Source organism: Nerophis ophidion, linkage group LG06 (assembly GCF_033978795.1).
Source record: "Nerophis ophidion isolate RoL-2023_Sa linkage group LG06, RoL_Noph_v1.0, whole genome shotgun sequence".
NCBI classification, from domain to species: Eukaryota; Metazoa; Chordata; class Actinopteri; order Syngnathiformes; family Syngnathidae; genus Nerophis; species Nerophis ophidion.
The window spans coordinates 333,250-351,955 of record NC_084616.1 but is presented as its reverse complement, the minus strand read 5'-3'; the positions used below and the strand labels follow the sequence as shown (position 1 = coordinate 351,955).

The 18,706-nt window shown below is 42.1% G+C and overlaps 1 protein-coding gene across 3 annotated transcripts in view; it reads right to left on the bottom strand.

Moving 5' to 3' along the window:
- Positions 1-18,473, bottom strand: part of LOC133554021 (ER membrane protein complex subunit 3-like) — a 38,583-nt gene extending 20,110 nt beyond the window's left edge. For 2 of the 3 annotated variants that reach the window (XM_061902349.1, XM_061902347.1), the window contains exons 1-6: positions 18,348-18,473; positions 12,228-12,397; positions 7,637-7,694; positions 2,197-2,290; positions 184-288; positions 35-116 (exon numbers count right to left, since the gene is read on the bottom strand). In XM_061902349.1, the coding sequence (XP_061758333.1) occupies positions 35-116; positions 184-288; positions 2,197-2,290; positions 7,637-7,694; positions 12,228-12,382 (494 nt within the window). In that variant the 5' untranslated portion in view covers positions 12,383-12,397; positions 18,348-18,473. Of the gene's footprint in view, positions 1-34; positions 117-183; positions 289-2,196; positions 2,291-7,636; positions 7,695-12,227; positions 12,398-18,218 lie in introns of all 3 variants that reach the window. The other variant, XM_061902348.1, reaches the window with a different exon arrangement.
- Positions 18,474-18,706: the final 233 nt, after the last annotated feature.

Here is an 18,706-nt window from a genome sequence, read left to right as displayed (position 1 = left end):
CACACACACACACACACACCTGCAGGTCACTCACCAGGAGGCATCCAGCGTCAGCAGGTCGATGCCACGCTGCAACATGGGTTTGAACCTCAGAGTCAGAGGGAAAGGAACCTTGGCTGGAGGAGGAGAGTGGAGTTATGATGTCATGATCTAAGCTCCGCCCATGTCATGTGACCAACTGACTTATGACAAATCCAGAGAAGGCCCAGTTGATCCATCCTCCAATCACAATCATGGGGAGAACGTTGGTCAGGTTGCCTTTCATCATGTCTGTCAGCATGCTGCTGTCTGCAACACACACACACACACACCTGTCACTTCACACACACACACACACCTTTCATCATGTCTGTCAGCATGCTGCTGTCTGCAACACACACACACACACACACACACACCTGTCACTTCACACACACACACCTTTCATCATGTCCGTCAGCATGCTGTTGTCTGCAACACACACACACACACACCTTTCATCATGTCTGTCAGCATGCTGCTGTCTGCAACACACACACACCTGTCACTTCACACACACACACACACCTGTCCCTTCACACACACCTTTCATCATGTCTGTCAGCATGCTGCTGTCTGCAACACACACACACACCTGTCACTTCACACACACACACACACACCTTTCATCATGTCCGTCAGCATGCTGTTGTCTGCAACACACACACACACACACACCTTTCATCATGTCTGTCAGCATGCTGCTGTCTGCAACACACACACACACCTGTCACTTCACACACACACACCTGTCCCTTCACACACACCTTTCATCATGTCTGTCAGCATGCTGCTGTCTGCAACACACACACACACCTGTCACTTCACACACACACACACCTTTCATCATGTCCGTCAGCATGCTGCTGTCTGCAACACACACACACACCTGTCACTTCACACACACACACACCTTTCATCATGTCTGTCAGCATGCTGCTGTCTGCAACACACACACACACCTGTCACTTCACACACACACACACCTTTCATCATGTCCGTCAGCATGCTGCTGTCTGCAACACACACACACACACACCTTTCATCATGTCTGTCAGCATGCTGCTGTCTGCAACACACACACACCTGTCACTTCACACACACACACCTTTCATCATGTCTGTCAGCATGCTGCTGTCTGCAACACACACACACACACACACACACACACACACACACACACACACACACACACACACACACACACACACACACACACACCTGTCCCTTCACACACACCTTTCATCATGTCTGTCAGCATGCTGCTGTTTTGCAACACACACACTCACCTGTCACATGAGCACACACTCACCTGTCACATGAGCACACACCTGTCACATGAGCACACACACACCTGTCACATGAGCACACACTCACCTGTCACATGAGCACACACCTGTCACATGAGCACGCACACACCTGTCACATGAGCACACACTCACCTGTCACATGAGCACACACACACCTGTCACATGAGCACACACTCACCTGTCACATGAGCACACACCTGTCACATGAGCACACACCTGTCACATGAGCACGCACACACCTGTCACATGAGCACACACCTGTCACATGAGCACACACTCACCTGTCACATGAGCACACACTCACCTGTCACATGAGCACACACCTGTCACATGAGCACACACTCACCTGTCACATCACACTCACCTGACACATGAGCACACACTCACCTGTCACATGAGCACACACCTGTCACATGAGCACACACTCACCTGTCACATGAGCACACACCTGTCACATGAGCACACACCTGTCACATGAGCACACACCTGTCACATGAGCACAGACTCACCTGTCACATCACACTCACCTGACACATGAGCACACACTCACCTGTCACATGAGCACACACCTGTCACATGAGCACACACTCACCTGTCACATGAGCACACACCTGTCACATGAGCACAGACTCACCTGTCACATCACACTCACCTGTCACATGAGCACACACTCACCTGTCACATGAGCACACACCTGTCACATGAGCACACACTCACCTGTCACATGAGCACACACCTGTCACATGAGCACAGACTCACCTGTCACATCACACTCACCTGACACATGAGCACACACACACCTGTCACATGAGCACACACTCACCTGTCACATCACACTCACCTGTCACATGAGCATACACTCACTCACCTGTCATGGGGTTTTTGGGGACGACCTTCCTCTTGACCTTCTTGAAGAATCCTGTCTCTGCATCGTTGAAGTAATGTTTCCTCATGGTGAACGACTGTGAGCACACATTCATGTTGTCACCATCCATCCATCACGATTAATGTTATCATCATTCATCCATTCATGTTGCCACCATCCACCCATCACGATTCGTGTTGTCATCATCCATCCATTCATGTTGCCACCATCCATCCATTCATGTTGCCACCATCCACCCATTCATGTTGCCACATCCATCCATTCATGTTGCCACCATCCACCCATCACGATTCGTGTTGTCATCATCCATCCATTCATGTTGCCACCATCCATCCATTCATGTTGCCACCATCCATCCATTCATGTTGCCACCATCCACCCATCACGATTCGTGTCGTCATCATCCATCCATTCATGTTGCCACCATCCATCCATTCATGTTGCCACCATCCACCCATTCATGTTGCCACCATCCACCCATCACGATTCGTGTTGTCATCATCCATCCATTCATGTTGCCACCATCCATCCATTCATGTTGCCACCATCCACCCATCACGATTCATGTTGCCACCATCCATCTATTCATGTTGCCACCATCCATCCATTCATGTTGCCACCATCCACCCATCACGATTCGTGTTGTCATCATCCATCCATTCATGTTGCCACCATCCATCCATTCATGTTGCCACCATCCACCCATCATGATTCGTGTTGTCATCATCCATCCATTCATGTTGCCACCATCCATCCATTCATGTTGCCACCATCCATCCATTCATGTTGCCACCATCCACCCATCACGATTCGTGTTGTCATCATCCATCCATTCATGTTGCCACCATCCATCCATTCATGTTGCCACCATCCACCCATCACGATTCGTGTTGTCATCATCCATCCATTCATGTTGCCACCATCCATCCATTCATGTTGCCACCATCCACCCATCACGATTCGTGTTGCCACCATCCATCTATTCATGTTGCCACCATCCATCCATTCATGTTGCCACCATTCACCCATCACGATTCGTGTTGTCATCATCCATCCATTCATGTTGCCACCATCCACCCATTCATGTTGCCACCATCCACCCATCACGATTCGTGTTGTCATCATCCATCCATTCATGTTGCCACCATCCATCCATTCATGTTGCCACCATCCACCCATCACGATTCGTGTTGCCACCATCCATCCATTCATGTTGCCACCATTCACCCATCACGATTCGTGTTGTCATCATCCATCCATTCATGTTGCCACCATCCATCCATTCATGTTGCCACCATCCACCCATCACGATTCGTGTTGTCATCATCCATCCATTCATGTTGCCACCATCCATCCATTCATGTTGCCACCATCCACCCATCACGATTCGTGTTGTCATCATCCATCCATTCATTTTGCCACCATCCATCCATTCATGTTGCCACCATCCACCCATCATGATTCGTGTTGTCATCATCCATCCATTCATGTTGCCACCATCCATCCATTCATGTTGCCACCATCCATCCATTCATGTTGCCACCATTCACCCATCACGATTTGTGTTGTCATCATCCATCCATTCATGTTGCCACCATCCATCCATTCATGTTGCCACCATCCACCCATCATGATTCGTGTTGTCATCATCCATCCATTCATGTTGCCACCATCCATCCATTCATGTTGCCACCATCCATCCATTCATGTTGCCACCATCCACCCATCACGATTCGTGTTGTCATCATCCATCCATTCATGTTGCCACATCCATCCATTCATGTTGCCACCATCCATCCATTCATGTTGCCACCATCCACCCATCATGATTCGTGTTGTCATCATCCATCCATTCATGTTGCCACCATCCACCCATCATGATTCATGTTGTCATCATCCATCCATTCATGTTGCCACCATCCACCCATCAGGATTCATGTTGTCATCATCCATCCATTCATGTTGCCACCATCCGTCCAGCAACTACTTATGGCAACACTACCTCTGTCAACTACAAGTTAGTCACGCTGGCAAGATGAGGACCATTACTTAGGGCAGGGGTAGGGAACCTATGGCTCTAGAGCCAGATGTGGCTCTTTTGATGACTGCACCTGGCTCTCAGATAAATCTTAGCTGACATTGCTTAACACGATAAGTAATAATTGATTCCGCTGGTAATCACAGGGTTAAAAACAACATTCTCATGCTTTTTATTCCATCAATCCAAGAAGTCGCATTAATGGTAAAAAGTATTTCATTTAATTTTTCTTAGCTTCAGAATAACAATGTTATTAAAAAGAATAAGAGACTTATTATACTCTAAAAATGTTAATCTAACTTAAAAATGCGCACTTTTAGTTGTATTCAGTGTTAAAAAATATCGGTAACACTTTAGTACGGGGAACATATTCTAAGTAACAAAGACTTAAGAGTTATTTGGACACTAGGGGACCATGTAAAGGTTAGGGGTACTAATAAGCAATAATTCTGAGGTTATAAGGGAAGACTCTTAGTTAATGGCTTACTGCTTGTAAATTTTTTTTATGTTCTTTCCAGCTTCTCAGGCAAATCATATAGTTGATGTAGATGCCCATATCGGCTGTTCAGATTTACTTTACAAAAGAGAAGTGTAAGATACTTCTCTTGTTGTCTTATTCGAATGTGACTTTATTAAATGTATTTATATTATCATTTGGTGCAGCCGGGCCGGAGCAGGAGGGGATAGAAAGAGAAAAAAAGGAAGACAGAGGGGGAAATTGTGGGGATAAGAGGGGGATTAGACAGAGAGACAAAAACAACAACAGCAAATACAACAATCACAACAACAACAATAGAACAACACCAGCACATACATAATATGTACAAATATGATCGTAAAAGTGATAGCAAATAAGCAGTTAGTGAAATAAATAATATAGTAATGACAATGAGCATTTTTACACTAAAACTGGAGCAATACAAATACCAATAGAAAAAGCGCTATTGATCATGAACAAAACCAATAGATTACCTCTATTATCAACAATAAAGTTGTTCAAATGCAACGACACGTATACATAATGATAGCTAGAAAGATCATTTAAAAAAAATAAAATAAAAAAGGAAAAAAGAAGAAGGAATACCGAAAGATGAAAGGGAAGAGAGAGAGGCAACCTATATTAATCTTGTAGATTGTTATAGTAACAATGGTTTAAGCTCTGTCAATATGCCTTGTGTTACCCAGTTTACCCTAGGGCAACAGCATTGATATATGTTTGATGAAACATGATTATGTGCATGAGTGTATGTATGTATATGTACTTGTATATGAACAGAATGTGTATATGCATGTTTGTACAGTGAATGTATGTGTACAGTATATGTATGTTCGTACCGTGAATGTGCGCGTGGATGGACGGACTTGGAGTATGTAGATATGTACTGTATTTGTGTATGACACCCAACTCTACATGCCCCTAAAGCTGACCAACACGCCGGATTGTAGTCAGCTGGAGGCGTGTCTTAATGAAATTAAACAATGGATGTCCGCTAACTTTTCAACTCAACGCCAAAAAAACGGAAATGCTGATTATCGGTCCTGCTAGACACCGAACTCTATTTAATAATACAACTCTAACATTTGACAACCAAACAATTAAACAAGGCGACACGGTAAAGAATCTGGGTATTATCTTCGACCCAACTCTCTCCTTTGAGGCACACATTAAAAGCGTTACTAAAACGGCCTTCTTTCATCTCCGTAATATCGCTAAAATTCGCTCCATTCTGTCCACTAAAGACGCTGAGATCATTATCCATGCGTTTGTTACGTCTCGCCTCGTCTACTGTAACGTATTATTTTCGGGTCTCCCCATGTCTAGCATTAAAAGATTACAGTTGGTACAAAATGCGGCTGCTAGACTTTTGACAAGAACAAGAAAGTTTGATCATATTACGCCTGTACTGTATATACCTTTATATACATATATACATACATATATACCTATACTGTATATACCTTTATATACATATATACATACATATATTCCTATACTGTATATACCTTTATATACATATATACATACATATATACCTATACTGTATATACCTTTATATACATATATACATACATATATACCTATACTGTATATACCTTTATATACATATATACATACATATATACCTATACTGGCTCACCTGCACTGGCTTCCTGTGCACTTAAGATGTGACTTTAAGGTTTTACTACTTACGTATAAAATACTACACGGTCTAGCTCCATCCTATCTTGCTGATTGTATTGTACCATATGTCCCGGCAAGAAATCTGCGTTCAAAGGACTCCGGCTTATTAGTGATTCCCAAAGCCAAAAAAAAGTCTGCGGGCTATAGAGCGTTTTCATTTCGGGCTCCAGTACTCTGGAATGCCCTCCCGGTAACAGTTCGAGATGCCACCTCAGTAGAAACATTTAAGTCTCACCTTAAAACTCATTTGTATACTATAGCCTTTAAATAGACTCCCTTTTTAGACCAGTTGATCTGCCGTTTCTTTTCTTTTTCTTCTATGTCCCACTCTCCCTTGTGGAGGGGGTCCGGTCCGATCCGGTGGCCATGTACTGCTTGCCTGTGTATCGGCTGGGGACATCTCTGCGCTGCTGATCCGCCTCCGCTTGGGATGGTTTCCTGCTGGCTCCGCTGTGAACGGGACTCTCGCTGCTGTGTTGGATCCGCTTTGGACTGGACTCTCGCGACTGTGTTGGATCCATTATGGATTGAACTCTCACAGTATCACGTTAGACCCGCTCGACATCCATTGCTTTCCTCCTCTCCAAGGTTCTCATAGTCATCATTGTCACCGATGTCCCACTGGGTGTGAGTTTTCCTTGCCCTTATGTGGGCCTACCGAGGATGTCGTAGTGGTTTGTGCAGCCCTTTGAGACACTAGTGATTTAGGGCTATATAAGTAAACATTGATTGATTGATTGATTGATTGATGTACGTGGGAGCGTAGGTACCAATGTATGGACGTTTGTATGTATGAGTAACGGTGTGTGTTGTGTTAGTATATGTGTGTTTGTATGTACAATATATTTGACCCCTACTGCTTGTAAAACAAGGCCATGCCGAAAAAGGCATTAATAAGTACTTAAAAATGACTAATTAAGAGCCAATATGTTACGAATTTGCATGTTAATAAGCAACTAATTAATGGTGAATATGTTCCCCATATCAAAGTATCACCTAAATATAACATGGCTCTCACGGAAATACATTTTTAAAATATTTGGCTTTTATGGCTCTCTCAGCCAAAAAGGTTCCCGACCCCTGACTTCGGGGAACAACATTATCTTGTGGGAAGTTATCCACCACAACAGGATGCTAGCTTTTCCTTGACATCCAAGATGGCAAAGTGGTGAAAAGGTGCTAGCTGTGTGATAATGTCTGACCTGTCTGGGGATGTATTTGCCATTCTCTCGCAGGATGCGACTGCGCAGGAGCACCTGACTGAAAGACAAGAAACGTGTTGTGTGTTCATACACAATGTTTGCACAATATCTACACAGTTCCTCAAAGTAACAAGTTAGGAGTAAAGAATGATGATGACAAAGCCTAATGTCTGGTTGTGGTAGTTGAGATGGGCAATATGAGCCCATCAACGCTGACAATTGAAGGAGAATGTGTTGATGGCAAAAAAAAAATGTCCAAACCTCCTTATTTCATCAGGGAAAACAATGCAGTGTAAGATGTTCGATATTTATTTCAGTAACATTTTTGCTTTATGAAATGAGTCCATTTCTTCCGCCCGAATGCAGCTGAGGTAGGCTCCAGCACACCCTGCGACCCCGAACAGGACAAGCGGTAGAAAATGGATGGATGGTTATTTATTTAGGCCAACAAAGTTATTAATTACAGTACAACAATTCTACAGTGTTGCCGGGGCGGCATAGCTCGGTTGGTAGAGCGGCCGTGCCAGCAACTTGAGGGTTGCAGGTTCGATTCCCGCTTCCGCCATCCTAGTCACTGCCGTTGTGTCCTTGGGCAAGACACTTTACCCACCTGCTCCCAGTGCCACCCACACTGGTTTAAATGTAACTTAGATATTGGGTTTCACTATGTAAAGCACTTTGAGTCACTAGAGAAAAGCGCTATATAAATATAATTCTCTTCTCTCTCTTCTCTACAGTAATGAGGGAAAAGTAGTAGCTTCTTTCTACCATTTTTCACACCAAAAAACGTCAGTGCGCTGCTGTGACTCCTTTTCCAGGAAGTAAGCAGTGTTGCCTAAAATGTTTTCAGTTTTTCTGTAATTAAAAATGTAAAAAGGTATTACTAAACATCTGGAATTTTATGGCGGTTTATCATCCATCCATCAACTTTCTACTACTTGTCCCTTTTGGGGTCACGGGGGGTGCTGGAGCCTATCTCAGCTGCATTCAGACATGATACCATTGAATTCCTATTACATCACATTATAAACACCATATACTTTTGTTGGTAATTTCTTCAGTTTAAGAGCATGATTTAGAGAAATAATTTTGGAAGTCCATTCTTGTTCTAAGGAGTGGAACCTTGAGACAAACGAGTGTTGATTTAAAGTCGGGCTGGGCGATATATGGAATATATTGGATTGTTTGTGCGTTATAGAAAATGACTATATTGTGATATTGGAGTATATGTTCTCACACAGTTGCTTTTAGCTGCTGGCGTTACACTACAGGCTCTCCTCGCTCTTTCGTGTCTCTCCTCACAGACAGCAAGTGCACCTTCTTACATACAGCGGGGCTGCTTCCTCTTCCATAATGACTGTGCACCAGTGCACAAAGCAAGGTCCATAAAGACATGGATGACAGAGTCTGGTGTGGATGAACTTGACAGGCCTGCACAGAGTCCTGACCTGAACCACATAGAACACTTTTGGGATGAATTGGAACGGAGACCGAGAGCCAGCCCTTCTCCACCATCAGTGTGTGACCTCACCAAGGCACTTTTGGAAGAATGGTCCAATTCCTATAAACCACGCTATACTGTTGGATAAGCTCAGAGCAATCAGATTTGATAAAACCTCATGGAGCTGGAAGCAATCTTACTTGGAGGGGAGGAAACAGGTGGTAGAGGTGTCCCCTCCCCTCTCAGTAAACTGTGGAGTCCCCCAAGGCAGTATACTAGGACTTTTACTGTTCCTAATATAAGTAAATGACATGCCATCAGCATGGCACTGTGAATTGTTCCTGTTTGCAGATGACTCGGCCCTGCTGGTATCCGGCAAGGACAAGTCACAGGTGGAACAAATCCTCAGTGCTGAACTCCTTAATATTTGCACCTGGCTATCCATACACTTAGGTAAACGGGAATCCATCCTATTTGGGTCCCACATTAACCTTCTTAAAAGTCACTATAAAAGTGGGTGACATTGTTATCACCAGGAAAGATGAGATCACCTACCTAGGTTCCATTCTAGAGGCCAATCTTTCCTGTCAAAAATTGGCAACAAAGGGCATCAAAAAGGTCAACCAACGAACAAAATCTCTGTACAAAAACCCCTCTCTGGTCAACAAAAGCACCATGAAGATTCTAGCAGGAAATCTCATTCAACCCTTTTTCCACTATGCTTGCATGTCCTGGTACCCCAGCACCTCCAAAACCCTCAAATCTAGACTCCAAACATCCCAGAACAAGCTAGTCAGGTTACTTCTAGACCTCCACCGCAGATCACACCTACTACTCCAAAGTGGGCTGGCTCAGGGTGGAGGACAGAGTAAAACAACTTGCACTGAGCCTAGTCTATAAAATCCTGATAACCACGTACATGTCAAACGTAAATGACTGCAATAACCACAACACCAGGGGGAGCTCCACAAAGCAAGTTAAACCCAGATTCCCATCTAACAAAGGTCTTAAGTCATTCTCTTTCTATGCCACATCAATGTGGAATGCACTCCCAACAGGTGGAAAAGTAAGTGCATCTCTATCCTCCTTCAAAAGCGCTCAACTATAACCCTTTACTAACACCCTCCTCCATTCACATCCAATCTCCCCGGATTGTAAATAACCTAAAGTAAATAATCAAATGTATTTCTAATGTATATACTTGTTCTTATGCTATCTGAACTCACTATGTTCTCTGCTGGCTGTACATATCCTACTAAGTAAGACCGACACTGTTTCAATGTCCATTTCTCTGATGATGCAATTGTTGATGACTGAAGTACTGATATCAACCAAACCCTCCTCATCCCACCCCATGGATTCTAAATAATGTAACTCAGGGGTGCCCACACTTTTTCTGCAGGCGAGCTACTTTTCAAATGACCAACTTGAGGGGATCTACCTCATTTATATATATCATTTATATTTATTTATTTATGAAAGAGACATTTTTGTAAACAAGTTAAATGTGTTTAATGATAATACAAGCATGTGTAACACATATAGATGTCTTTCTTTCACGAAGACAAGAATATAAGTTGGTGTATTACCTGATTCTGATGACTTGCATTGATTGGAATCAGACAGTAATGATGATAACGCCCACATTTTCAAATGGAGGAGAAAAAAAGTGGTCCTTTCTGTACAATACCACATGAAGGTGGTTGGTTTTTGGCATCTAATTCATCCAGCTTCCATACACTTTACAAGAAAAACCTTGGCGGCAAATTCCGTAGCTTGCTTGATTGACATTCACGGCACCCGAGGGTCTTGTGAGATGACGCTGGCTGCTGCCAGTTCATTATTATGAAAAAATGACAGAGAGGAAGGCGAGAAACACTTTTTATTTCAACAGACTTTCGCGCCGTCCCTTCCGTCAAAACTCTAAAGGCCGACTGCACATTTCCTATCTTCACAATAAAAGCCCTGCTTCATGCTGCCTGCGCTAACAAAATAAGAGTCTCGGAAAGCTGGCGTGCACAAGTGATGTGCACGCCGGCTTTCTGAGGGATCGCTTGTGCACGCCAGTTTTCCGAGACTCTGTATTTAGTTAGCGCAGGCAGCATGAAGCAGGGCTTTTATTGTGAAGATAGGAAATGTGCAGTCGGCCTTTAGAGTTTTGACGGAAGGGACGGCGCGAGAGTCTGTTGAAATAAAAAGTGTTTCTCGCCTTCCTCTCGGGTCATATTTTCATAATAATGATCTTGCAGCAGCCAGCGTCATCTCACAAGACCCTCCGGTACCGTGAATGTCATTTAAGTGACGTCTTGGTGAAGATTGATGATCACTAATTTTTAGGTCTATTTTTTTTAAAAGCCCGGCTGGAGATCGACTGACACACCCCCCGCGGTCGACTGGTAGCTCGCGATCGACGTAATGGGCACCCTTGATGTAACTAATTCAAGGTATATACTATGATTATTAACCTGTGTGATGACTGTATTATGCTGATAGTATATATGTGTACCATGATTTGATTAACGTGGACTTAAACAAGTTGAAAAACTTATTGGGGTGTTACCATTTAGTGGTCAATTGTAGGGAATATGTACTGTACTGTGCAATCTACTAATACAAGTTTCAATCAATCAATGAAAATCACACAGAAGAGTTGAAGCTGTAATAGCTGCAGAAGGTCTTATTGAACCCTGTGGGTTAGGAATGGTATGGCACTTCAACTTCATATGTGAGTCAAGGCAGGTGGCCAAATACTTTTGGCAATATAGTGCAGATTTAACAATTATTTCAGCCAAAGTCAGCTAAACTTTGTCTATATTCATTCACAGGGGCCCATGGAAGCCGGCAGACCCGTCAGCGATCCTGTTCTGTCTCCCTGTAATGTTTGTCTGATCTTGAATGGGATTGTGCTGAAAATTGTAATTTTCCTGACGGAATAAATAAAGTACTATCTAATCGAATCTAATTAGCTAAAGATGTGAGGAATAGACACGCCCAACGTACCTTTGAGTATCGCACCTGTGTGCTGAGTCATCATTCCACTTACATTGTTGACTATTGACATATTGGCTAAAAGAAACCTTTATTAGTTTGGTGCTTCTGGACAGTTTTGCCTGAAGTGGTGTCAGCAGTGTTGCACTTGAGAAGGCTCACCTGTCAGACACCTGCTCCAAGTCCACCTTCTTGTCGCTGTGCAGCAGCTGAGTGACGTAATGGCGAATGACCCCCACCAGGAAGGTGATGACCACGATGGGCAGCACCACCCACAAACGGATACTGGAGTCCAGCAGGAGCTCTGGACCGGCCATGGCTCTGTTTACACTCTGGAAGCAATGTTGTAGGCACAATACCAATGTGAGCAATTTGCAAAATGCACAACCGCCTTATGCAAATTTGTATGATGCGCAATCTTTTTGCAAACTGCTTCCAGCTATATATTTGAATAATGTGTGGTGCACATTTTGCAAATCAATGGGCGCAAAAAATGTCAAAAAATGTATTAAATACTTATGTAAATCTATTCATTTGTAGTCGGGACCAGGGGCGTCGCCAGACATATTTCACTGGGGCACGTGCCCCACTGTTGAGCTGTAGTGCCCCAGTAAAAATTTCACCAATAAAAAAAAAAAAACGCTTCAAAGTTTTAAGTCTACATAACATAGACAACAGCGTACATACTACTTAGTATGGTAATTGATTGCTACTGTATTCACTCCACGAAACAGTGAGCACATGGCTACTTAATATGGTAATTTATTCACGTGTGGATCGAGACTTCGGTTGAGAGAGAGGGGGGATTCGAATCACTGCGTGAGGTAGGTGACGTTAGCCAACAACAATTTGTTAATTACAATATTTTGATTTTGATTTGACTCAAACTGTAACTCCTAGATGGATTTAAGAAAGTTATTCGCCCGCAGCAGGAATGAGAGATGTAAGTGAAGTCCTCGCTAGCTAGGCAACATCATTGTCTTAAGTTGATGCTAAGTTAGCTAACGTTCTTCCTTGTATCAAGACAAACATATTCATTTGCAGTACGAGCTGTCGGGGGAATTTCCAATGAACATGAAACATAATGTTGGTTATTGTCTGCTGGTTCTGCATCAATGAGGATTTGGAGTCAGCATGTGTGAGTTGAGTGCTTCTCAAATGGTTTTATCTTCAGGAAGAAAAACATTTTTCCATATCATCAAGTCGTGAGCCACATTTTTAAATCATTCAAGTTTATTTCACAGAAAAATAGACTTGTCTTGTTAATCGGTGCGACTTTGACTAAAATAATCTTGTTTTGTCACCAGAAAAATGGCTACAGCTAAAGCATCTGGTTTTGTTTCCAGAAAAAATAGTAACATTTCTGTATTTGTTTTCAGAAAGATGGCTGAAAATATCGGGTTTTGTTGCCCCATTTAGATTTTTTTTAAATATATTTCCATGTCTGTCCTGAGTCCTCCTCCAACTTTTTAGTCGGTTTTCCTTTTGCTAAAATACTCACTAAAAGTCACTAGAAAAAAGGCTAAAATAATCTGGTTTTGTTTCCACAATTAGATTTTTTTCTCCCTAAACTTTTTTTTTTCATGCACACATCTGACTGAAAATGACACACAATCCACTTTCATGTCGCGACCCAGCAGTTGGGAACCACTGGTCAACTGTATAACAGTTACTGTAATATTTCCATGTCTGTCCAGAGTGATTGACCACTTTGCAAAAATGAAAAGGAGACGTTACAGTTTACTTCTCAGAAAATGATTCCCTGAACAGACACACAACAGTTGTTCATTTATTCTACTACTGTGGCTTTATTGTTTTGTGTATATTTTATAGTTTTGTGTATCTGAAATAGGATTAGCCACATTTGCCATAAATGGAAATTAAATAATATAAAAGAACCCAGAGATGTAGGGCTGCTTTATTTTTTGTTTTACTTTTGTAGATGTTAAATTTGCAGATGATTACTGCAATAAATATTTCAGAAAGATTCATTGCTCTTCCTTTTTGCTTTTACCAGTAGCAGTTTAGAAGTCTGGAGTAAAAAAAAGTGCACAAGTAGGTCAAATGCATGAGTTAATTTCAGGTGGTTCATCAAAGATCCATACAACATCATCTGATATGATTTCATAGTTTAAAGCACTATTTATGTATTTTTTATGATAAATAAGTGCTAAAAATGTTTTTGCTTGCGCGCTTTGCACGCTCACATGAATTATTTGTGCCCCAGGTGTGCCCCAGTATTAGGTCTAGTGACGCCCCTGGTCGGGATAATATCAATCAATCAATCAATCAATGTTTACTTATATAGCCCTAAATTACTAGTGTCTCAAAGGGCTGCACAAACCACTACGACATCCTCGGTAGGCCCACATAAGGGCAAGGAAAAACTCACACCCAGTGGGACGTCGGTGACAATGATGACTATGAGAACCTTGGAGAGGAGGAAAGCAATGGATGTCGAGCGGGTCTAACATGATACTGTGAAAGTTCAATCCATAATGGATCCAACACAGTCGCGAGAGTCCAGTCCAAAGCGGATCCAACACAGCAGCGAGAGTCCCGTTCACAGCGGAGCCAGCAGGAAACCATCCCAAGCGGAGGCGGATCAGCAGCGCAGAGATGTCCCCAGCCGATACACAGGCAAGCAGTACATGGCCACCGAACATGCACCCAGAGACTGTCAACCACTTGTTTTGGACTTGTGAAAACACTCGATCACTATGGCAGGGCATCTGTCGCTTCATCCTGGACAATATTTATGACAAATTTGTGCTTTACTTTAAAGATCATTATCCATGCGTTTGTTACGTCTCGTCTCGATTACTGTAACGTATTATTTTCGGGTCTCCCCATGACTACCTTCAAAAGATTACAGTTGGTACAAAATGCGGCTGCTAGACTTTTGACAAGAACAAGAAAGTTTGATCATATTACGCCTGTACTGTATATACCTTTATATACATATATACATACATATATACCTATACTGTATATACCTTTATATACATATATACATACATATATACCTATACTGTATATATCCTTTATATACATATATACATACATATATACCTATACTGTATATACCTTTATATACATACATATATACCTATACTGTATATACCTTTATATACATATATACATACATATATACCTATACTGTATATACCTTTATATACATATATACATACATATATACCTATACTGTATATACCTTTATATACATATATACATACATATATACCTATACTGTATATATCCTTTATATACATATATACATACATATATACCTATACTGTATATACATATATACATACCTATACTGTATATACCTTTATATACATATATACATACATATATACCTATACTGGCTCACCTGCACTGGCTTCCTGTGCACTTAAGATGTGACTAAGGTTTTACTACTTACGTATAAAATACTACACGGTCTAGCTCCAGCCTATCTTGCCGATTGTATTGTACCATATGTCCCGGCAAGAAATCTGCGTTCAAAAGACTCCGGTTTATTAGTGATTCCTAGAGCCCAAAAAAAAGTCTGCGGGCTATAGAGCGTTTTCCGTTCGGGCTCCAGTACTCTGGAATGCCCTCCCGGTAACAGTTCGAGATGCTACCTCAGTAGAAGCATTTAAGTCTCACCTTAAAACTCATCTGTATACTCTAGCCTTTAAATAGACCTCCTTTTTAGACCAGTTGATCTGCCGCTTCTTTTCTTTCTCCTATGTCTCCCCTCCCTTGTGGAGGGGGTCCGGTCCGATGACCATGGATGAAGTACTGGCTGTCCAGAGTCGAGACCCAGGATGGACCGCTCGCCTGTGTATCGGTTGGGGACATCTCTACGCTGCTGATCCGCCTCCGCTTGGGATGGTTTCCTGTGGACGGGACTCTCGCTGCTGTTTTGGATCCGCTTTGAACTGAACTCTCGCGGCTGTGTTGGAGCCACTATGGATTGAACTTTCACAGTATCATGTTAGACCCGCTCGACATCCATTGCTTTCGGTCCCCTAGAGGGGGGGGGTTGCCCACATCTGAGGTCCTCTCCATGGTTTCTTATAGTCAGCATTGTCACTGGCGTCCCACTGAATGTGAATTCTCCCTGCCCACTGGGTGTGAGTTTTCCTTGCCCTTTTGTGGGTTCTTCCGAGGATGTTGTAGTCGTAATGATTTGTGCAGTCCTTTGAGACATTTGTGATTTGGGGCTATATAAATAAACATTGATTGATTAAAGATGTGATTTTTGGTTTTACACTGTATGAACAAAAATTTGAAAAGGAATTCTACCTTTGCAACCTCATTATTTTATTGGCTAAGTTTTATATTCATAAATGTAAGTTTCTTAATACCCGTCCTATCTTTTGTGGCTTTTAAAAAAGATCTGGAACTTTACATTAAAACGCTCTCTACCTCTAACAACAAAAAAGCTGTGAAAACCATGATGCTGTGTTCCAAATTTAAAGTTGTTTGATGAATCTGAATAAGCCTACGGCTTTGCATTTTGTTTATTATATATATATATATTTTTTGTATTCTATTTTTATTATTTTGAACTTACAACCCCCTGGCGCTGTTTTGTACTGTTTTCATAATGTTTTATGGGCGGTATAGCTCGGTTGGTAGAGCGGCCGTGCCAGCAACTTGAGGGTTGCAGGTTCGAATCCCGCTTCCACCATCCTAGTCACTGCCATTGTGTCCTTGGGCAAGACACTTTACCCACCTGCTCCCAGTGCCACCCACACTGGTTTAAATGTAAAAATTAGATATTGGGTTTCACTATGTAAAGCGCTTTGAGTCCCTAGAGAAAAAGCGCTATATAAATATAATTCACTTCACTTCACTTCACTTATAATGTTTTATATTGTTGTTTGACTTCCATCCATCCATTTTCTACCGGTTATTCCCTTGTGGGGTCGCGGGGGGCGCTGGCGTCTATCTCAGCTACAATCGGGCGGAAGGCGGGGTACACCCTGGACAAGTCGCCACCTCATCGCAGGGCCAACACAGATAGACAGACAACATTCACACTCCTTCACTTCACTTCACTTATAATGTTTTATATTGTTGTTTGACTTCCATCCATCCATTTTCTACCGGTTATTCCCTTGTGGGGTCGCGGGGGGCGCTGGCGCCTATCTCAGCTACAATCGGGCGGAAGGCGGGGTACACCCTGGACAAGTCACCACCTCATCGCAGGGCCAACACAGATAGACAGACAACATTCACACTCCCATACTGTTTGTAATTGTTGAAATTTATAAATAAACCTTTAAAAATTTTTTAAAAATACGCTAACAGACATGGACAGATACGGAGCGCTCCTGAATAACTTTTTAATCGTTGGGTTTTGGGGAAAGTAGCAAGTCATGTCAAGTCAAAAGGCTCAAGTCCAAGTCAAGTCACAAGTCATTGATGTTAAAGTCTAAGTCGAGTCGCAAGTCTTTTTACATTTTGTCAAGTCGAGACTAAAGTCATCAAATTCATGACTCGAGTCTAAGTCGAGTCGCAAGTCTTTTTACATTTTGTCAAGTCGAGTCTAAAGTCATCAAATTCATGACTCGAGTCTAAGTCGAGTCGCAAGTCTTTTTACATTTTGTCAAGTCGAGACTAAAGTCATCAAATTCATGACTCGAGTCTAAGTCGAGTCGCAAGTCTTTTTACATTTTGTCAAGTCGAGTCTAAAGTCATCAAATTCATGACTCGAGTCTAAGTCGAGTCGCAAGTCTTTTTACATTTTGTCAAGTCGAGTCTAAAGTCATCAAATTCATGACTCGAGTCTAAGTCGAGTCGCAAGTCTTTTTACATTTTGTCAAGTCGAGTCTAAAGTCATCAAATTCATGACTCGAGTCTAAGTCGAGTCGCAAGTCTTTTTACATTTTGTCAAGTCGAGTCTAAAGTCATCAAATTCATGACCCGAGTCTGACTCGAGTCCAAGTCATGTGACTCGAGTCCACACCTCTGAAATATAGTAATAAAGAAACATAAAAATAAAGAAATGTTTTAAATGTAAATATACAAATAAATAAATAAAGAAATATAGATATAAAGAAATAAAAAAATATATAAATATAGAAATAAAGAAATAACGTAACACTTTGAAGAGGCTAAAGTTAGCTTGAGCTAGCACGGCGGTGTTTAAAGCACCTTGTACAAACATGACTTCTCCTGGTCGCCATCGTGGACAAGTTACATTCTAACTTCATGTGCACGGCCACAAAATATAAAAAAGTGATGAAAGATAAAAAGCTGAGACTTGAAGACTTAATAACTTACCGACAACTCAATAGTAGTCCTCGGCTTCCTCTACTTCCGGAGTCTTCTTCTTCTTCACTTTATGGCGGGTCCAACTAGCGTTCCAGGTGCACAGCGCCACCTGCTGTGCTGGAGTGTGTATTATCCTCAACGCGAGCACTTAGATCGCAGACTATGTTGCTATATAAACATATCAAATATGTATTTACACAAAACCACACATAACAAAAGGGGAGAGAAAAAATATATGATAAAATATATCAAATAAAACCTATAATTTAAGTATTAAACCTGTCATTTTAAGATTAAAGCCTTGCTACATTCTTTATTGTTTTCTCCATCCCTAAAATGGCCTTTAAACTACCTTGTCTGCACAATTT